This window comes from Cyclopterus lumpus, chromosome 5 (assembly GCF_009769545.1).
Source record: "Cyclopterus lumpus isolate fCycLum1 chromosome 5, fCycLum1.pri, whole genome shotgun sequence".
Lineage (NCBI taxonomy): Eukaryota > Metazoa > Chordata > Actinopteri > Perciformes > Cyclopteridae > Cyclopterus > Cyclopterus lumpus.
In genome coordinates this window covers 512869-536500 of record NC_046970.1, presented here as the reverse complement: position 1 = coordinate 536500, position 23632 = coordinate 512869, and the positions used below count along the sequence as shown (strand labels likewise).

At 46.1% G+C, this 23632-nt stretch overlaps 1 protein-coding gene across 1 annotated transcript in view; it reads right to left on the bottom strand.

Moving 5' to 3' along the window:
- Window positions 1-8480, bottom strand: part of celf4 (CUGBP, Elav-like family member 4) — an 84019-nt gene extending 75539 nt beyond the window's left edge. Inside the window, exon 1 of the mRNA XM_034533417.1 lies at window positions 8204-8480. Coding sequence (XP_034389308.1) covers window positions 8204-8480 — 277 coding nt within the window. The remainder of the gene's footprint in view (window positions 1-8203) is intronic.
- Between the last annotated feature and the right edge of the window lie 15152 nt (window positions 8481-23632).

Below are 23632 nucleotides of genomic sequence, written 5' to 3'. Positions count from 1 at the left end.
TTTCCTTGTGGAGAACCGACTCATTATGACGAGCACAGGAGGTCGAGTTGGGCCTTAAACATCAAATATACAGAGAAAATGCATATATCCCTGTATAACACACATGTACACACACAGATACGGGGAGTGGATATTACCATATTTCTTATCATAATGCGTCCTGACTGCACAGCTTGATAAAAGGAAACACCAGTTTCCAAACACACACACACATAAAATTCTAAACCTTTTGACCGGTGAACAAAGGAAACTGTGTTTACGTCTTTTACTCTGAGGGTTATGGGTTAGGGTTTAGGGGTAGCTCCATGGGTTAGGGTTAGCTCCATGGGTTAGGGTTAGCTCCATGGGTTAGCGGTTAGGGTTAGCTCCATGGGTCAGATAAGAGGGTTAGGGTTTAGGGTTAGCTCCATGGGTTAGCGGTTAGGGTTAGGCGTAGCTCCATGGGTCAGATAAGAGGGTTGGGGTTTAGGCGTAGCTCCATGGGTTAGGGTTAGCTCCATGGGTTAGCAGTTAGGCGTAGCTCCATGGGTTAGGGTTAGCTCCATGGGTTAGCGGTTAGGCGTAGCTCCATGGGTCAGATAAGAGGGTTAGGGTTTAGGCGTAGCCCCATGGGTTAGGGTTAGCTCCATGGGTTAGCGGTTAGGGTTAGCTCCATGGGTTAGCGGTTAGGCGTAGCTCCATGGGTCAGATAAGAGGGTTAGGGTTTAGGCGTAGCTCCACGGCCCAGATAAGAGGGTTGGGGTTAGGCGTAGCTCCATGGGTTAGCGGTTAGGGTTAGCTCCATGGGTTAGTGGTTAGACGTAGCTCCATGGGTCAGATAAGAGGGTTAGGGTTAGGCGTAGCTCCATGGGTTAGCGGTTAGGCGTAGCTCCATGGGTTAGGGGTTAGGCGTAGCTCCATGGGTTAGCGGTTAGGCGTAGCTCCATGGGTCAGATAAGAGGGTTAGGGTTAGGCGTAGCTCCATGGGTTAGCGGTTAGGCGTAGCTCCATGGGTTAGGGGTTAGGCGTAGCTCCATGGGTTAGCGGTTAGGCGTAGCTCCATGGGTCAGATAAGAGGGTTAGGGTTAGGCGTAGCTCCATGGGTTAGGGGTTAGGCGTAGCTCCATGGGTTAGGGGTTAGCCGTAGCTCCATGGGTTAGCGGTTAGCGGTTAGGCGTAGCTCCATGGGTTAGCGGTTAGGCGTAGCTCCATGGGTTAGGGGTTAGGCGTAGCTCCATGGGTTAGCGGTTAGCGGTTAGGCGTAGCTCCATGGGTTAGCGGTTAGGCGTAGCTCCATGGGTTAGCGGTTAGGCGTAGCTCCATGGGTCAGATAAGAGGGTTAGGGTTTAGGCGTAGCTCCATGGGTTAGCGGTTAGGCGTAGCTCCATGGGTTAGCGGTTAGGCGTAGCTCCATGGGTCAGATAAGAGGGTTAGGGTTTAGGCGTAGCTCCATGGGTTAGCGGTTAGCGGTTAGGCGTAGCTCCATGGGTCAGATAAGAGGGTTAGGGTTTAGGCGTAGCTCCATGGGTTAGCGGTTAGCGGTTAGGCGTAGCTCCATGGGTCAGATAAGAGGGTTAGGGGTTAGGCGTAGCTCCATGGGTTAGCGGTTAGGCGTAGCTCCATGGGTCAGATAAGAGGGTTAGGGTTTAGGCGTAGCTCCATGGGTTAGCGGTTAGCGGTTAGGCGTAGCTCCATGGGTCAGATAAGAGGGTTAGGGTTTAGGCGTAGCTCCATGGGTTAGCGGTTAGCGGTTAGGCGTAGCTCCATGGGTCAGATAAGAGGGTTAGGGGTTAGGCGTAGCTCCATGGGTTAGCGGTTAGCGGTTAGGCGTAGCTCCATGGGTTAGCGGTTAGCGGTTAGGCGTAGCTCCATGGGTTAGCGGTTAGGCGTAGCTCCATGGGTTAGATAAGATCGAAATGGAGTTGAAATAGAGACGGAAATCACATATTAATATGGGAGCAGCAAGGGCGAACCTGTGCATGTTTATCTTTATCATTATTATCTCTTTCTTTGAGCTAATTCTGAACTACAATTATTTTTTTTAATGAATTATACGACTCTTAATGAAAGAAGGGCAGGAACTTCCCCACAGGACACACTTTTATTAGTAAAAGTAAATCTCAAAAACAACAAGTAAGACTTTCCAACATTTCCATAGTATTGCATTCCCCATCTCCTAGTCCGGCCCCCGGGATTTGAAGGTTTTAAGGGTTCCTAAAAGATTGAAAAGGCCTAAAGCATCAACTTTTATAAAATTGAGCACAAGTCACAAGAACACTGAGATGATGCAAGAGCGTTGAAAACAGAACATATTTACTTTGAGTGCATTGAGCACAGGAAAGCAGCAGTTTCTCTTTATGGAAAACAAAAGGCCAAATGTTGATGAAACATTAAAGGTAGACTCTATTTTAGACAGCTGGGTCATCGGCCGACGAGAGTCATAACACAAGAAAGCTTTTCCACTGTGCATAGACATGCTCAGAAATGATTTTTTGCCTTGGACATTGTAAATATTTTGATCATTTTCAAAATTATCAAATTAAACCCCACAGCCCCTGGAGTGAGTGTCACACCAGAAAGATACTTGAACATAGTAGAGCAGATCCAAAAGTCTGTCTGTTGGGATCAGTAACCTCAGCTACTGACCTTCAGACTCCCTGCAGGTCCACGGTGAGCCGGGTGGGACCACCAGACACGAGCACCCTGGTTTCTGCTGGCTGGACAGTTTTACTGTGTTTCTCTGGATGTGCATGTGACCTCTGAACCATGAACACAAAAGTTATCTGTGAAACAAGTTCAGTCTCTAATTTATGGTCATTTCAAACTCTCAACACTTTAATACTTGATACTGGTGGATATGTTTTTAATATACTTCAAATATATATGTAGATATATATATATCTACCAACTAAATCGTATCTGTGTCCACAAAACTTTCCATCTGTGCTGAATGTATGCCTTTGGAGGGGAAATGAGATGAACATGTGGTAGAGCCATTCCTTTACATTATCGCTCTCTTTCTGTATGTAAAGGTCAGTGGTTTTAATGAGAGGGCCTCTGAGGTCACAGGGCTCCTCCCCCCTGACAGGCCTCATGACTGTTAGCATGCTAATCCTGGCAGCAGCTCCATGAGCACTCCCTCCTCTGGCTCGGTGCGGTCATCTCTCACTGTGACTAACTGGCTGCCTGCTCGGCCATCAGCCGGCCCCCATCTGACAGTCCCCTCCAATAATAATGGACAACAGAGGCAGCGCTGCCTTGACAACGGCCCTCCTGACAAATTAGGCTCACTGTACTCCCCGCTCTGGCTCCGCCTCTTGGTTCCCTCTTGTTGCTTGGCAGTTCTGGGCTGTGCCAGGACCGGGTGTTGGTGCCAGCGCCGGTGGTCTTTAGATAAGAAGCGACCTCCTCTGTGACACATGTTGCCTTCCTCCATGACCAAAAGTCAGAGATCGATTAGAAACAGGGCTGAGTGGAGGATTCTGGGCCAGGAAGGAGCGGAGGAGCAGACACACACACACACACACACACACACACACACACACACACACACACACACACACACACACACACACACACACACACACACACACACACACACACACCATTTAGCTGACGCTTTTATCCAAAGCTACTTACAACCATGTTACATTAACACACCTTAGACACAGCTACAGGGACAATTCAGGGTTAAGTGTCCTGCTCAAGGACACATCGACTAGGGCGGGGATTGAACCACCAAACCCCTGATTGAAGGACAGACCTGCTAACCACTGACCCACAGTCTCACACAGACACATGCACACACACACACACACACACACACACACACACACACACACACACACACACACACACACACACACACACACACACACACACAGACACACGCACACAGACACACACACACACACACACACACACACACACACAGACACAGACACACAGACACGCACACACACACACACACACACACAGACACGCACACACACACACACACACACACACACACACACACACACACACAGACACACACACACACACACACACACACACACACACACTCAAACACTCAAACACACACACACACACACACAGACACACAGACACACTCAAACACTCAAACACACACACACACACACACAGACACACAGACACACAGACACACACACACACACACACACACACACACACTCAAACACTCAAACACACACACACACACACACACACACAGACACAGACACACAGACACACACACACACACACACACACACACACACACACACAGACACAGACACACAGACACGCACACACACACACACACACACACACAGACACGCACACACACACACACACACACACACACACACACACACACACACACAGACACACACACACACACACACACACACACACACACACACACACTCAAACACTCAAACACACACACACACACACACACACTCAAACACTCAAACACACACACACACACACACAGACACACAGACACACACACACACACACACACACACACACTCAAACACTCAAACACACACACACAGACACACACACACACACACACACACACAGACACAGACACACAGACACGCACACACACACACACACACAGACACGCACACACACACACACACACACACACACACTCACACAAACCGAAGGCGACGGGAGGGATCCCACAGAGAGAGGCTGATGCAACGGGAGTGAAATGCTTCGGCCTGAGCGCATGCTGCATCAACGCAGGCCTGCAGGACCAAAACATGCCGCTCCTCCTCTCTTTGTTCGAAGCCACGTTTGGTTTTATCCTCCTTCCCTTTGCTGCTCTAATGGAAACCTGTAACACCTAATTGCCGGCAATAAAACACAGCATGAGACTTTCATGTTTTTGGCATCGTGACTTCCTGGCCTCACTGAACACGATGAGCCCAACGATCTGCTCTGAACCGGCTGCCTTGACACATTCACTTAAAGGGGGTGAAATATCAATACCGTCGACGTTCAGAGGGAACCATAACTCCCTTTATGACCTGATTATAGCCCCCATCTGTAGCATAAGCCACTGACAGTGTGGGTACATTTAAACAAGATCATCACACCTCCACCAAACATATTAAACCATTTTCTCAAGTATTGATATTAAATTACAAAATAGCTTCACAGCCAAGACATTATCATTAATCACCAACGTTATTTTATTCCAGTGAGCTCGTAGTGTCTTCCCCTGAAAGTAGAAGGTTTGCACTAAAGACCTGTGACATGTTCATCACTCGCCAGGTCAGAATGGACTATTTGGCCCGTTTCTTAATGAGGTCTCAACACCTGCTCTGACTTTGAGCACCTCCTTGGCTCTGCAACCACTTTGACTGCTGAGCCTATGGCGAGAGCGGTTGCTAATGCATTTAGTGTGGCCAAGGACAAATATATTACTCATATTAAATTACCACCAAATGGAAACACAGCAGTTAAACAAACTTGGTGACAGTTGCATTTGTTTGGAAAAACGAAGATGTAGACAATAAAGGTTTTGGCCTGGAACACAATGACAGCCGTAAACAATAGATAACAACCTTCAGCTATTTAATGTCTTCCCCGTATTGCCGCGGCTCAATTGCCCCGGTGATTATTACATGAAATCAGGCTGATGAATAGTGCTAGCAGTCACATCTACCCCTTCTCTTCCTGAACAGACCCCCTCCTCCCATGCTGCATTGCCAGAGAAAGAGAAGAGGGCCGTCTCTTTGTGCTAGCCGGGCCTCTCAGCCCCGTTGTGCTCGGTAGCAGCAGCAGCCGGTGACCGTTATAAATGGCCTCTATTAGCACGGCTCGGTCGCAGAGGGGAGAGAAATAAAATCATTGGGAGAATGTAGACCTGCACTGGTGTCCCAGCCTCTGCAGACCCCGTCCCATGCTCCCCTCCTCCTCGCTGCCTCCACCCCTCCATTCCAAGGGGACAGAATCCTAAAGACTAGATTACTAGTGATACATGGAGTCATTATGGGGAGGGTTATGGCAATAGTATCACAGGCACGGCTGACAATGGCTATAATAGGGGTCTCTTTCTTCAGGAGTAGCTTTACCAAAGCAAAGGCTGTTTCTTAGGCTGTACAGGAGAACCGGAGGGTCTTTTATTACCTGCCGTAGCAGAAAAAGCTGCATTCTCTCGCTGAAGACCACGCTTATTTCTTTATAAAAGTGCCATGTCACTTTGGGTAATGTTAAATGAATGCAACAGCATCCCCAGATGGTACAAAGGATGTGCCATTGGGAGAGAAACAACACATTGTAAAGCAGTTGATCGTCTACCACCTCGGTTTTACCACAGCCATTATCCAGCATCGTCCTGGCACTGAACCGGCAGCCGGCACAAAAAGGGAAGACAAAGGGCAAAGAGGGAACGCCAAGAAGGTATCAGGCAGAGTTAATGAAGAGGAGAAAAGATGGAGGAGAAGAGGACTTTTCTATAGACGTCCCTCTACTGGAGCATTTCCTTAGAGGGTCACCGTGCCCTCGCTTCGACTCTTTCTGAAACATGGAGCTCGGGTAGGAGGGGAGAGGGCGGTAGGTTCTCATGTACATTTATACATTAAGACCTTTTAGCCTCCTACATGTCACTGTTGAGTTAAAGGTCATTCTTTAAGTGTATTTGTACAAGGCACAAATAAACAGACTGCATCATCCCTCTTCAACGTAAGTGAATATTTGCTTGTAAGTGTATTTACTCTTGTCTCAAACTCTTGCTGTGATATCATACTATACCTGATTCATGCTATGCTGGGAGGAGCTCCATAAAACCAGTATGACGGCACACAGCCAGTCACTTTGCCAGTTATTTGTGGGACGTGCTGTCTTTTACTGCTAATTTGAGAATCTTCTCTGGAAAGCTGGGGAGGAGTGGTGAGGGGAGTGCGGCCTTCGAGCCGCTTACAGTGAGCCGGGAGCAGCTCGCGCCTCCAGCTAGTTAAAATATGAGCGCAGCGGGGGCTCACTAATGAAAAGCGGGGGCCCGGCCCGGGAAACAGGGCCGTATATCGCGGTGAGGAGACAGTTCTAGGATCAGCTGGCCGGCCGTGCCTTTAGTTCTGGGGGCACTGGTGATTAACTGTCCAACAGGGAGTCACTATACAGCTGGGCTATTAATAAAAGATAACCCCCCCTCTTCTCCACCTCTTTGACTCCTCCCATGCTTGCAGACAGTCTCTGCCCTCTGGAATTATTTGTATATCATAATCATTTTTTGACACATGGTGCATGTCATATATTGTTTACATGGGGCAGAGGGGGCTTCGAGTGATAGCTCATTCTTAATCTACTTTGGCCTCCTGGGGGGCGTCCTGCAGGTACAGCGGATCAATTAGTGACCTCTCGTTAGTTGGTGATTTGCAGAGTGACCTGTCCCTCGAGAGAGGAAAATACAATACCGGGATGAAGCGCCATCATTCCTGTTGCACCAGAAACACAAGGCAGGCCGTTAATATTCAACCGAATATTAAAAGGCCACGTAGCATTAAACCAAAAATTTGTGATAATTCATAACCGTAACAGTTGTAAAAATACAATGCAATTTACATTTTTACTTTGTTTAGATTTCACAATGCCCCAACAATATTCATCGGCCTACTCCTCTTGTCTTTCACACTTGCGTACACACGTGCACGCGCAACCGCCCCCCTCACTACAAACCTCCCCCCAACACATACACACACATGCTCACCCCCCACACGCGCCTCCACGCACACAGGAGAGAGTTTCGGGCACCAGAGCGCACGCCTCCCCGCTAAGGCAACGGGAGCACGTGAGGTTAATGGCCTGATTTAGCACCGGAGTGAACGGAGGCGCGTTTACAACCGCCGGACTGTGCGTGTGAACACACCCGCGCGCACACTGCCCACATACAAACACGCTCCTCCTAACAACACCCGACATCAACTCATGCCGTCGTGACTCCCGATTCGTGCTCGGATATGTTTGCCCGGTAATACCAACAATGAAATAAAAAATGATGCATTTAAATGGAGAACCGATGAAAATGAATAAATGCCACAAATTCCCAAAACAATATTGCATAAAGTAATTCTTCAGTCTGCACAATTTGTTCTCCCCAACAGATCCTGCATGATTTAGGATCCTCACTCTCCCCAATGTGCGGCAGATCTCACTAACAAGTGGAACCACAGTTGTCTCACATAGGAACACTGGTTTGACCCACCTTTGTGCATGCCCGTGAAGCGGTCCTTCAGCACAGTGAGCTCGTAGATCTTGCCGAACTCCTCGAAGAGGGGCCGGAGGTCCTTCTCGTCCAGGTTGCGGGGGATCTGACCGATGAAGAGTTTGATGGCATCGTGGTCTTTCATGGGGATGGTGGCCGGGCAGCCCACCGGGCTGTGGCTGTGGCTTAATCCGTTCACGAGCCCGTTCGTGCTGGCGGAGACCACACCGACGCCGTGCACCGTGCAGTCCACCTGCCCGTTGGTTAAAGTTGCCATCTTCGGACCGGCCAGTGAGTTGGGAGGGGTGCAAAACAGCAGCAGATGGTGATGGTGGAGAATCGTTTTACGTTGAAAAAAAGGAGCTGTTGGGAGTCTTGGTCAAAATTGTGTTCCGAGACCGAGCCGTGCCGAGCCGTGCCAGAGCCGATTCCACTCGTCCTATCAAAGCCAATGTTGACTCTGCTGTGAACACACATGTAGCATTTGGCCAACACGCATATCAAAAACGCGCAATGCCGTCGGTCCCGCTGGAGGCTCTGGTTCCTTATCTTTATGTCCTACCCAATAACTCGTTCATTGATTTCATAAAAGAAAAAAGAGAACGGGAGGGAGAGTGGGAGAGGGAGAGAGAGAGAGAGAGAGAGAGAGAGAGAGAGAGAGAGAGAGAGAGAGAGAGAGAGAGAGAGAGAGAGAGAGAGAGAGAGAGAGACCAAGAGCGTTCACTGTCTATTTACACCCACGTTCCCTCGTCCCAGCTTCTTGGCAGCCTTTTATTTTTTTGCATTGAGGAGTCGGTATGGGTGTCTTCTCGGTTTAAACGGACAGGACCGGTTCAATCTCTGCCGGAGCAGCGGGGAGGTTTGACTAAAGGGGGACGCTGTAATCTCTGCATATGTCAAACCCAGCGTGGTCCGCCCCCCCTTTTCTTATGCGAAGTCCAGGTGGTACATTCCACCAAAGAGAGAGGCTCTATAAATAGGGAAATAGAGAGAATACGGTCCTTTGTGCTCCCACTCAGAGCAAATCACCACACATTCACGAACTGGTGTTGATTCATTACTTCGTGACTATTCATATTGAGTGCAATAAGCTGTTCATCTGTTTTACAACAATTTACAACAAGTTTCGAGTCATTCAAAAATAAACATTGGCTTGCAGATGATATGTGAGCGTGTGTGTAGTTTAAATGCATGTTTATTGTGGGCTTGGATCACACTTCACACCGCGTGGAGCTCCCGGCCGGCGGACAGCTCCGTGGTGCTGAAACGTTCCGACACTGAAGCCCCGACGCAGGATTCCTCAGACGGTCGTTATTGTTGAGGCTGAAACGCGCATTTAGCACCGGAGAGACGACGTGTCATCAGAAAGTCCTGTGATTAGATGATTTGGTTTCCAGAGAGGGGAAGTCTGTGAGCTCCGCCGAGTGGCGTAGAAAGGGGGCACATCGAAGGAGGGAGAGAAAGGGAAAGAGAAAGGGTTGCACATAGGCGGCACAAACGGAGGAGAAGTGCAGCGGTTCACGTTCAGACATGTCGGCAACTCTTCAGATGATGATCCTACTCACCAAGACAAAAGGAAACCAGTCTCAATGGGATCATTTACACTGAGCGCAGAGCAAACACCAGAAAGACATTCCTCAGTAAAAAAAGAAATAAAGAAAAGGCTGATTGATCCTTTGGAAGAACCTCCATATTCGTCCAGTTTCGTCATGGAATTAATTTTAAGCTCACTCCTTTAGGCATCAAGCAACCGGCTTTTAATCAAATTTAAAGTGACCAGTCGGATTAACAGTCCTTGATTTATGAAAAGCTCAGTATGAGTGAGTTAGGTGTTGATACATGAATTAAAAGCATCCATGAAGTCGGCCATGCTGACTGAGCATTCTTGATTCAATTGGAAATAGGACAAGCATAAATATAAAACTATGAGGTTCTCTCATACACATGTAAGCATGTTGCTTGTGGACAGAAAGATCTTTATGAACACCGTCCTCGTCAGCTGACAGCTCCACATTGTGTTGCCTGGAGAGGGTGCACATAGAGTGACGGTGGGTTTGAATGTTCACTCTCAAAGTGGGTTCAATTTATAAAGACAGGCACATCTTTTAAAGATAAGATCTGATATTTTAAATTCAATCCAAGCTGAGCCTTGGCAGGACCTCTCCATTAGGATCAATGGCTATGTGGTAGTTGTGTTTATCTCGACTCCAGAAGCACAACTACTGTACTCGAGGTCATTTGTAAGCGAGCAGAGTGCTGATGTTCACATTGAAATCAAGTTTGAGGAAAGACGTTCAACTGTCAGCAAAGTGCCAGATATGGAAAATTAATAAGTAAGAATAACCTCAAGCTGGGTTTGCTTTTAAATATTTAGATCTAAACAGATTGAAATGGACTGTACCTTTTTACTTTACACACACACACACACAGGCCACAAGGCATTGAACCATTCTCATGATGGGAAATATGAACTGGTAGTGTACTCCAGTTATGCTTCAGTGTCTTCAGTCAAACCACGCAGCCTAAAGGCCTCGTAGTATAGAAGACATTTCAAAGGCTCATAATGTTGACCTATTTGTCTCCCCCCCCCCTCCCCCACCCCCCCACACCTAGACATTAGCCAACCATTAAATAACAAAAGCGACACACTCTGCGCCTCTCTCACCTCTTTCTGCTATTCCGCCAGCTAAATGGCCCGGTAATGTCATCCCGTTCTCACGGCATGACCGGGCCCCAGCGGGGCAGGGGGTGGGGGGGACAGGACGGGATGTGTGTGTGTGTGTGTGTGTGTGTGGGGGGGGGGCTTTCTTTGGCATGACACCGTGGTCTGCTCTCCAAGCTTTCCCTCGGGGCCACACTCCATTCACCACGGCAGCCTTGCCTGCGCTCACGCCTGACTTACCTCCAGCAATATTTTTTAATACAAGGGTGAAATGGGAGGGCACAAATCATTGTGATTATGTTCAGGGTACTGCCGTGATGATTATGTAAGGTATGGCGCCACGATGGTTCCCTCACGGTCTGTTTCGTCACACCACCTTTACCTGGGAGCCACTATCAAATGTTTTCAGCGTCGCCGCTGCGGACTGATAATAATAACACACAATTAACGAGCAAGGTGGGTTACAGTTTGTTTTTCGCCCCCAAAATGGTACTTATTTTTTATCCGTTTGGGTATACTCAAATATCGCTGTGTCGCTTTGTGCCCGTTGCACAGGTGTGCCGAGAGAAATCCAAAGCACCCGGTAGTTCAAACAATTTATATTTTTATTCTCTGTTAAGATGTTGATTCCCAAAGCTCCTTAGTGAAAGGAATCAAGGCTGGACTGTTACATCTACAGCCTTTTATTAGCAAGACTGCATTTCTAAAACCGGACCAACAAATAGATTTTAACCAGAACAATACCAACAAAGATAGCCTCTGTCCATGGTGCTGAACCTAACAGCATTTCAACCACATGCATGTCTCTGTCCATGGTGCTGAACCCAACAGAGCATTTCAACCTCATGCATGTCTCTGTCCATGGTGCTGAACCCAACAGAGCATTTTAACCACATGCATGTCTCTGTCCATGGTGCTGAACCCAACAGAGCATTTCAACCACATGTATGTCGCTGTCCATGGTGCTGAAACTATCAGAGCATTTCAACCACATGCATGTCTCTGTCCATGGTGCTGAACCTAACATAGCATTTCAACCACATATATGTCGCTGTCCATGGTGCTGAAACTAACAGAGCATTTCAACCTCATATATGTCGCTGTCCATGGTGCTGAACCTAACAGAGCATTTCAACCACATATATGTCGCTGTCCATGGTGCTGAAACTAACAGAGCATTTCAACCTCATATATGTCTCTGTCCATGGTGCTGAAACTAACAGAGCATTTCAACCTCATATATGTCGCTGTCCATGGTGCTGAACCTAACAGAGCATTTCAACCACATATATGTCGCTGTCCATGGTGCTGAAACTAACAGAGCATTTCAACCTCATATATGTCTCTGTCCATGGTGCTGAAACTAACAGAGCATTTCAACCACATGCATGCCTCTGTCCATGGTGCTGAAACTTACCGAGTGATGCCTTTGTCCATGGTGCTGAATTTAACATAGGGCAATACTGACAAGTACTGCTCTTATCGGGCAAGATGCCCAGTAAATTCTCAATAATACTTAATAAAAGGCTTCAGGCCGACAAGAAGACATCAGTATGGACAAGTTGTAGGCAACCTTATGTGGACCCCCTATTTTTCTCAAAATATTCCTGTGAGCTCATCAAAAACAGGTCACCTCATTCCTCCCCTCTCCAAATGAACGTTTGCAATCATACAACAGAAGAGGCCTATTTTGCCCTTGGACTATTGCTCCCTTGCTCGTCATGGCTTCAATTTTCAGTTTCGCACTGTAAACGGTTGCAGCAAGGCAAATAAATGAAAAGGGAAATGAAATTCTGGGTAGCCAAGTAACACAAATAGATTGATAATCTGCATGGGGCACTATAAAAAGCTCTGGCGTTTTTCAATATTACCTATTCTGCATAGTAATGTCTTTTCTCACCTCTTCTTCAAATGGGACAACGTTCTAAATCTCCTGTAGCCTTGGGACACCCAGGCTGTACATCACCTCCCAGTAATTTAGGAGGGATGAGGAAACAGCATGTGCATGACTAAATGCTCAGAAAGGAGGACAGGAAGGTCCCGTTAACTCCATTAGCACCAATCTGTTAGAGATTGGAAAGGAAGAAAAAAATACTCCAGTCATTTCAAATGTGTGTATGCCGTGTTATAAAAAGTACACAGTGTTCTTGGCATAAACTGTCTGCGTGAATGATGATTTTACTTATAAGAATGATCATATTCATTATATGCAAGGGCTCCAATCTAGTTAACATATATAAATATTAGTTTGTGAAAGCATTAATAAAAAAGGGCATACAAATGTGCAGAAACCCGTAGAAACATGGCTGGTAATTGGGAGAGAGAATATTTCTTCGTTTCCTGAGGCAAAGTTAATTTTATTGGGTCATGTGTGGAATGAACAGTGTTACAGTGGAAGTTTGTTGACACTGGGTTGAGATATTATTTCCCATTGGGCAAAAACAAACAAAGGCAGCAATGCATTAACGCATTAGAAGCATTAGATTATTTGTAAAACATCCTCTCAGCAGATCTATGGACTAAACACATCTTAGTTTTACACAGTGATGCTGCTGTAGGTTGATCACACAAGCACACATGTATAGGTCCATAAATTATCTCTAAAATATTGAACACATAGTATAAGTTTACAAGGCATCAAGTCAAATAATGTTGCTGTTATATAAACTACGTTTAATTAATGGAGCTCCAGTCTGAGACATTAACGGCATTCTTTCCCAATTTCTCTATAAGAACCGAGAAATCGCTGCATTACACATCTTCTGCCCCATATTCCGAAAATTGAGAATAGGGCCGAGCACCAAACAATAATGTGGAGATGCAATGGGTTTCATTCAAATAAAGCCTGTGAATGTGTGAATGGCTCCTGGGAACATTGTTGGAGCGGTGAGCTGTCTCTCGCGGTGAAACCTGCGCTGGAAAGAAATTAGTGCGCTGACATTTGACATGAGGGGGCGTCGCCGAATGCCAGCTGCACGGATCACGCTGACAGCTCCTCTCCTCGACCGCCCCGAAAACACAAGCCTCTCGACAACATCACACACACGCCGGGATGCACTGTGCACATATGAAACAGCCCTAGGCACGCGGGGCACCCGCACACATGCATCCACTCTGGACTTGACAGAACATGGACCCAGTTCTACTGCAGCTACTCTGTGACCATCACACCGTTTTGTTGTGTCCGGTGTCACGAGTCATCTCGTCAATCATTCAAGGCAGAACATCTTTAATGGCTGCTCTCTGAATCACGCAGCACCAACAGATCAATTCCACCGAGGGGTCAGCAGGTGACCTCTGACCCCTGGCTTTGTTGGCGCACACTGATGATACTCAGAGGACTTGACCTGCTTGTCCGGGTGATGTGACACCTCAATTCTAGATGGGCGGCCATTTTGGGGCCAGAGTCTCTGACTCCACGGTGTCATTAATTGCTATTGGTACCCGGTCTGGTACCCGGTCTGGTACCCGGTCTGGTACCCGGTCTGCAGCCCGGTCTGGTACACGGTCTGGTACCCGCTCTGGTACCCGGTCTGGTATCCGGTCTGGTACTCGGTCTGCAGCCCGGTCTGGTACCCGGTCTGCAGCCCGGTCTGGTACCCGCTCTGGTACACGGTCTGGTACACGGTCTGGTACCCGGTCTGGTACCCGGTCTGCAGCCCGGTGTACCCTTTCATTGTTTCTCTCCTCACAGAAAGCTGTGAGACGTTGGCTGAACTTCTTCCCAGTAAGCAGTCTAATTATAGCTGTTAAGAGGAAGTGATAGTGCATATTGATGGTGCAGTTACATCTCCGGCACAGAGAAAAGGCCTTTGATTGCAATATAATAATTTGGCATTTGGGGAGACAAAAGAGGATGCCGAGAAATCCGTTTCCAGTCCGAGACAGAAAGATGACAACAAAAGGAATAATGGTGTAATTGAGGTGAGTTGTTGCAGAGTTTGGTGTGCGTGTGCGTCCTGCGGTTTGAGTGATGTGTGGAGTCTTATCGGTCGGGGAGAGCGAGTGTGTGTTACACTTTTGAGTCTGATAATGACAGATGAATGGAGGCAGACAGACAAAAGGATGGCAGCATGATGGAAGGGGCCGCTAGATAAACAGACAGGTGGAGCGATGGAGAGATAGACCCTCTACTGTACCGCCTGGCACTTCACTTCCAATGTGCTTCGGAGTAACTTTCACGCTGCAGGAATCACTGCCGCTGTGCGGGCTCCGTGAATGGAACATCGAGCCTGGATGAACACGTTTCAGTTGATTGTTCCAACTCGCAAACACAAATACACATTTCGCAGATGCACACGCACACTGTGCCGCACGCATGGATGCTCTTTAAGTTCAATTAGCATGAAAAATGCTTTCTAATGAGATAGAAAGCGCTAAGTGGAAGGTGTCTGGGAGGAAAGGAGGGTTCCTCCTAATGCCTGGCTTCCTCTCGTTCTGCATCCCTCTCTTCTATCTTTTGGGGCGACTATGGGTCAGTGGTTAGCATGCCCGTCTTTCAATCAAGAGGTTGGCAGTTCAATCCCCGCCCTAGTCGATGTGTCCTTGAGCAAGACACTTAACCCTGCATTGCTCCCCGTAGCGGTGTCTACGGTGTCTACGGTGTCGAATGTAAAGTGTCTTTGAGTATCTAGAAAAGCACTATATAAATTAAATGGATTATTATTATTCTCTTCAGGTGGAAGCAGACAGTGTAAATACCAAAACACCAATCTTCTCCTTCTGACCCCCATCTCTCGTTCATCCCTGAACTTAAACATCTGGCCCGCTATGTCCATACTAGCCTTTACTCATGACGTGGACTCTGTGGGACGAATGAAAGGAGCACACCGAGTGTAGAAATCCAGGCCAACAAGTGTGAACACAAAGGGGCGTCGTGGCAACAGCTTTGCTCAGGTAGGAAAGGTCATTAATAATGAATGCTAAATCAGCATCTGAAGAAGGTTACCGTTTTCAAATGCTGTGCTCTCTTCCTTGTAGCTCTCCCGTAGCATTCATTACAGCCTTCCACTTCCCGTTCAGTCAGAGGAGATATGAGCTATGGCTTTGCTCCGGAAGGGAGATGAGAGCAAAATGTGATTCATTCATACGCGGATCAAGCGTGATGGCTCCGGGACTGGAGCTGCTTATTTGGTTTTCCAGGACCGATGTCATTGTGTGAGGTTTTTCATCAAATGGAATGCAGTCCTAAAACTGTGGAAGGGTGTGTATATACAGTATATATATATTGTGTATATACAGTGTACATACAGTATATACAGTATATATACAGTATACACAGTATACATACAGTATATACAGTATATATACAGTATATATATGCAGTATACACAGTATATATACAGTATATACTGTATATATATGTATATACAGTATATATATATTGTGTATATACAGTGTATATACAGTATATACATACTGTATATACATATATACAGTATATATATATATTGTGTATATACAGTATATATATATATACTGTATATACATATATACTGTATATATGTATATATACAGTATATATATATACTGTATATATACATATATATGTATGTATATATGTATATGTGTGTATATACAGTATGTATATATATATATTGTGTATATACAGTATATATACAGTATATACATACTGTATATATACATATATACAGTATATATATATATATTGTGTATATACAGTATATATATACTGTATATATACATATATACAGTATATATGTATATACAGTATATATGTATATACATATGCAGTATACTGTATATATACAGTATATATACATATATATACAGTATATACATATATACTGTATATAAATATATATAAAAATATGTACATATATGTAGTCATTGTGTGAGGTTTTTCATCAAATGTAATGCAGTCCTAAAACTGTGGAAGGGTGTGTATATACAGTATATATACAGTATACCAGTATACATACAGTATATACAGTATATGCATATATACAGTATGTACAGTATATATGTATATACTGTATATATGTGTTTGTTACAATTGTCAAATCAGTATGTTATACGTTTTATTTTGAAACAGGACGTTTTATTTTGAAACAGGAAATGTCTTGTAACTTGTCAGGGGACTTATAATCAGGAAGTGAAGGAAGTTTACGATCCAGTTGAGTCTGCTTGCATCTTATGCCTTTTGATGGCATCGTTGGTATGTATTGATTTGTTTTATTGTTACTTATGATCGCAGATGATTACTTTTGTGACAATGTTTAGTTTGGGAAGTTTTATGCACAAAGTCCATCGAGTCATTATAGTTAATGACTACTCCGCTATGACTGTTGTTAAAGTTCATATGACTGAATAAATAGTTGTTATGTTAAAATACAGTATATACATATTTATGTATATATATACATATATATATATATATATATATATACAGTATATATATTCATAAATACATTTCATAATGGAGTTTAAGAAAGGAAGAGAAGGCTGTTTCTAAATATCTCAGTCAGCAGGTGGATGGACATTATACAGTTTGTGTTTCCTTTTTGAGAGAAAATATGACTCATTCTTCAGCGACAGACATTTGGACCACATGAAGCACAAGCGTGTGCACATATTGATTACAGTGCACACAGACGGTGATGCAACAGCAGCTTGAAGACGTAAGCAGTGTTACAGACGGACCTCTAGAAGGCCTTGTGACAGGAGGAGAGCCTTGAGAGCCTTCAGAAGGCAGATGACAGAGTGTACCCTTCCTCCCTTCCTTTCCTCCCCACTTGTCCTCCTGCTGCACAGCGAACACATTATAAACCATGACATATTTTGCCAGTGTTCATAAATGCAGTGCCTAATCTTCAAATACATCACCCGGCATTCACTTAGAAGTGCTGCACTCTCGCTCGCAGCTTCCCATGATCCTCGTGGAGGACTCCTGGAGGACGCCGTGGTGGCACGCTGAGAGGCTGTGGCCACATATGTGTGCACCACATGGTTCCCTGAGGGAACCGAGTGATTGGGTATGGGTGCTGGAGCCTGTCGCCTATCGGGGAACTCTCCTTAATCTGGATATAGTGAGCCCACAGGGAAAGACGTATCATATTTCATCTTTCTCCCCGACTCACTCATGCAGCTGACAAGAAGAACTGTATGAACTGTACTGTTTTATAAACGCATTACATACCGACTTCAAAGAGTTCGATGCTCAGAGAACAACTCGTGTAGTTCACCTGTTGATTACCGGCTCCTTTGTCTTTGCAGGGTGAACCACTCGGAGGGTTAACTGAGGGGATGTTTCCATGGCAACTTCCTCCTACACACATTAACATACATACATCTGAAAAGAGGGATCCTCACATCTTTATTTGAAAAAAAGAAGCTTTTTCTAAAAGTTAAATTGGTGTGTGTCTGTGTCCATGTGTGTGTGCGTGTGTGTATGTGTGTCTGCATGTGTGTGTGCGTGTGTGTATGTGTGTCTGCATGTGTGTGTGTCCCCGTGTGTGTGTGTGCATGTGTGTATGTGTGTCTGCATGTGTGTGTGTGTCCATGTGTGTGTGCATGTGTGTATGTGTGTCTGCATGTGTGTGTGTCCACGTGTGTGTGTGTGCGTGTGTGTATGTGTGTGTGTGTCCACGTGTGTGTGTGCACGTGTGTGTGTGCATGTGTGTGTGTGTGCATGTGCATGTGCGTGTGTGCATGTGTGTGTGTGCATGTGTGTGTGTGTGTGTGCATGTGTGCGTGTCTGCGTGGCCATGTGTCTGTGTGTGCATGTGTGTGTGCGCATGTGTGTGTGTGTGTGTGCATGTGTGCGTGTCCATGTGTGTATGTGTGTTCATGTGTGTGTGTGTATGCATGTGTGTGTGTCCATGTGTGTGTGTGTGTGTTCATGTGTACCAGAGACTGAGGTTGTTATGTACAGTACAAGTAGAAATGTGTGCGTGTGTGTGTGCATGTGTGTGTGCGTGTCCATGTGTGTGTGTGTGCATGTGTGTGCGTGTCCATGTGTGTGCGTGTCCATGTGTGTGCGTGTCCATGTGTGTGCGTGTCCATGTGTGTGCGTGTGTTCATGTGTGTGTGTGTATGCAAGTGTGTGTGTCCATGTGTGTGTGTGTGTGTGCATGTGTGCGTGTCCATGTGTGTACGTGTGTTCATGTGTGTGTGTGTATGCATGTATGTGTGTCCATGTGTGTGTGTGTGTGTTCATGTGCACCAGAGACTGAGGTTGCTATGTACAGTACAAGTAGAAATGTGTGCGTGTGTGTGTGCATGTGTGTGCGTGTCCATGTGTGTGTGTGTGCATGTGTGTGCGTGTCCATGTGTGTGCGTGTCCATGTGTGTGTGTGCATGTGTGTGTGTGTCCATGTGTGTGTGTGTCCATGTGTGTGCGTGTCCATGTGTGTGTGTGTCCATGTGTGTGCGTGTCCATGTGTGTGCGTGTCCATGTGTGTGCGTGTCCATGTGTGTGCGTGTCCATGTGTGTGCGTGTCCATGTGTGTGCGTGTCCATGTGTGTGTGTGTCCATGTGTGTGCGTGTCCATGTGTGTGTGTGTCCATGTGTGTGCGTGTCCATGTGTGTGTGTGTGTCCATGTGTGTGTGTGTCCATGTGTGTGCGTGTCCATGTGTGTGCGTGTCCATGTGTGTGCGTGTCCATGTGTGTGCGTGTCCATGTGTGTGCGTGTCCATGTGTGTGCGTGTCCATGTGTGTGCGTGTCCATGTGTGTGTGTGTCCATGTGTGTGTGTGTCCATGTGTGTGCGTGTCCATGTGTGTGCGTGTCCATGTGTGTGCGTGTCCATGTGTGTGCGTGTCCATGTGTGTGCGTGTCCATGTGTGTGCGTGTCCATGTGTGTGCGTGTCCATGTGTGTGCGTGTCCATGTGTGTGTGTGCACCTTTAAATGCATGCCGTGCATAATGGCCCCGCTGCGTTAGAACCTGGTGTCATTCAGAGGCAGCTCCGGGCCGGTGGATCGATCCCCTCCTGCCTGGAAGTGCGTCTGACACAAAGCCTGCAGGGCGGCGCACGTCTCTGAGGCGTGAGCTGCAATTGATGCTTCCTCCTGCATTCATTTATATCAACACAAAAAGAGCACAAATGGATATAGATGGGGACATTATGTCTGCAAGTCTTTGCCTGGTCCAAAAAGAACCTCCATAATACCAAACGTAAAAACATCAACAGTACAAAATGTTGAATGTTGTCAGTACATAAATGAATGTAAATGTATTCAAGGTGGCTTTATTTACACAAGTTATGGAAGAAAACAGTTTAAATTGGTATAGTTATGAAGAGAGACTGACTCCACCCTCCTCGTGAGCTCAGAGTGCAGAATGAGTCAGATTCTGCATTTCATAAAGGTGCTGTAAGTTATGAAGGAACTCAGTGTACACGCTTATGGTGCATTATGGCTGGTACAGAGAACACAGATAGATTTTATTGTCCCCAAAGTTTCCAGACGGAGCATTGTGTGAGCCGCCAGAACAAAGATGAATTTACTTACAACACATAAGTCATAGATATATTTATACAGAATACATAGAGGTTATTGTGATAAGTGAGCCCTGGAATTCATTATTAAAATGAATTGTGCGACCGTGTGATCAATGCTGTGTGATTGTTGTGCTCGTGTTGCACCGCAATGAAGACGCATTTACAACCTGAAGCCGGCCGGGTGTCGGTTAGCGTTGGTGTTTCTGCAACAGGAAAGACCAGACGCACATTTATCTGTTCACACACACACGTGTTGCATTAATTTGCTACACACACCATGCAGAATGCTTATCATCTGAGGGCCGAACATCAACGCACACACACTCAAATGGATTGGTTGCAGCTGCAATGTTTCTACTACATATAGATATACATATACAGACACACATAACCCCTACAGGCAATTTAATTATAACATTCACAATTAGTAAGAGTAGCACAATGTAAAATGACTTCATTACAATTCTTAAAATCGTCATTTGTAAAGTAAGAAGATATACAACTACAGTACTTGAATACACGTAGTTACTTTCCACCGCTGCAGTCACGGGGAGGTTGTGAGTCCTTTCTGGTTGAGCTGAAGTCAAGGGCCTTGTTGCCGTGGCGATAACGGTCACCACTCAGCCTTGAGCCTTGAGCCATGGAGCTCCATGCTGCTGCTGTTCCCCGGCTTCGTGTCTTACATCAAACTTTCACTTCAGTCTTCAGTCTTCAGCTTCAACGATAGAGACGATCTGCTCAGGAATGGACTCGCTTGTTTACTGTGATTCATGGGAATGAACACAGTAAATGATTTATTGATTCATTGATGTCAAATGTTCTTTGACTTTAGACGCTCCGGTGAACATGGCCGACCTGAAGGAGCTACGGACTTCCATTAGACATTCAACATTAACATCATGTAGGAGGAATTAGCTACGCTAATGTTGTAATCAACTAAACATAATTAGCTAAATGAAGATGTGTCATATAGAATATTTACATCAATCTCTATTATCCTCGTTAAATGGACCGAAACTAAGAAAGCACAAATATTACGGATCACTATTTAGACAGGAAGGAAATAATTGACCTTCAGAGAGAGGAACACAAAGGACACAAAGACACAAGGACACAAATACACAAAGACACAAGGACATAAAGACACAAGGACACAAGGACACAAGGACACAATGATACACAGACACAAGGACACAAAGACACAAGGACACAAATACACAAAGACACAAATACACTAGGACACAAGGACACAAATACACATGGACGCAAGGACACAAGGACACAAATACACAAGGATACACAGACATAAGGACACAAGGTTACAAGGATACAAGGACACAGACACACACATCAACAGTGGGGTCCTTCACCCTCCTCCGGTTGTGTTTTAAAGAACGCACAATCGTCCAGCAGGGACACAGACACGCACATGAAAGCAGCCGGCGTGAGGGCTCATCACATGAGTGTGACGGCGGAAGGACACTCTGCGAGGATGAAGGAAACGACTCGTCCCCTCATGGTAGGAACAACACATCCCTGTAACCACGAAACAACCGCTCCGCGGGCTGAGTGAGGATTAATGCTCTCCCATTAATACAATCACACAGGAAGGGAATGGACATAACATGTGGGGCCTCCTCTGAACCTCTGGCCTCCGAGAAGAGCTGTCCGCACTAATCCCGCCCCCTTCACTCGTCACACGCGCCATCTTCCTCCGTTCACACATTTCAAATCCAAAACCAAACGTCAATACTCATTTCATCCGCAGACGGGGATGAATGAGGAGTGTGTGTGTGTGTGTGTGTGTGTTCAGAAGGGAGGGATGGGGGGCTAGTTGTACCATGACGGACGTGTGAAACAACAAATGAACAACGCCTCGAGCAATATCAAAGATGTCGAAGGGAGGAGATTTGAATGGCGTGTCGGTGGTGTGTGTGTGTGTGTGTGTTGGTCACTCACTGTCCCTCAGGTTGTGGCCTGACAGGACACAAGGTGCAACAAGGTGGGCTGTGTTTCCTTCTCCTCTGAGGATTCTAAGATTCAGACCCAGATAGGTGTAACTCATGGTGTGTTCTATGAGGTACTTCCTGTAGTCAGACCCAGATAGGTGTAACTCGTGGTGTGTTCTATGAGGTACTTCCTGTAGTCAGACCCAGATAGGTGTAACTCGTGGTGTGTTCTATGAGGTACTTCCTGTAGTCAGACCCAGATAATTATGGGGAGACTGAAGACTTTCAGATGTATAGACAAGCAGATAGAAAGAAAGAGCAGGAGAGAGAGAGAGAGAGAGCAGCCAGTGTTGCAAATGGCCTGGTGGAGAGCGCACACACAGAAGCACACACACACACACACACACACACACACATGGAGGGCATGCACAGCAGCAGGCAGACAGGCAGGGCCAGGAATGAGCCTGGGCCGGAGATAAGATTCCTGGGTGGCTTTGCCGTGGGCACGGGTCTGCAGAGCCCCACAGCCCGGGGCAGAGGGAGGAGCAGGAGGGGAGACGGGGACGGCGTTATCAAGCCAGTGCAGAGACTGGGCAGTCTGGGAATCCCACTTCCACTCTGCCCTCCCTCTCCCTCCATGATCCAGCAGCGGTGCTGACACAGAAGGGGGGGAAACAGAAAAAGAAAAAAGAGCCTGAAAAGAAGGTGTTTGTTTAGGCGTATGCATGTTTCTGACTGGTACTGCCTCTGAGTGAGGGACACAATGTTCCTTTATCATCCTATTAACTGTATTTTTGAGAAAGAGAGGAGAGTTTGTTGAACACAGAGAGAAAGAGAGCAGAGTAAAGCAGACTAAGGTAGAGTGAGAAAGAAAGGAGAGTAAAGCAGACAAAAGGTAGAGAGAGAAAGAAAGGAGAGTAAAGCAGACTAAGGTAGAGAGAGAAAGAGAGGAGAGTAAAGCAGACTAAGGTAGAGAGAGAAAGAAAGGAGAGTAAAGCAGACAAAGGTAGAGAGAGAAAGAAAGGAGAGTAAAGCAAACTAAGGTAGAGAGAGAAAGAAAGGAGAGTAAAGCAGACAAAGGTAGAGAGAGAAAGAAAGGAGAGTAAAGCAGACTAAGGTAGAGAGAGAAAGAAAGGAGAGTAAAGCAGACTAAGGTAGAGAGAGAAAGAAAGGAGAGTAAAGCAGACAAAGGTAGAGAGAGAAAGAAAGGAGAGTAAAGCAAACTAAGGTAGAGAGAGAAAGAAAGGAGAGTAAAGCAGACAAAGGTAGAGAGAGAAAGAGAGGAGAGTAAAGCAGACAAAGGTAGAGAGAGAAAGAAAGGAGAGTAAAGCAAACTAAGGTAGAGAGAGAAAGA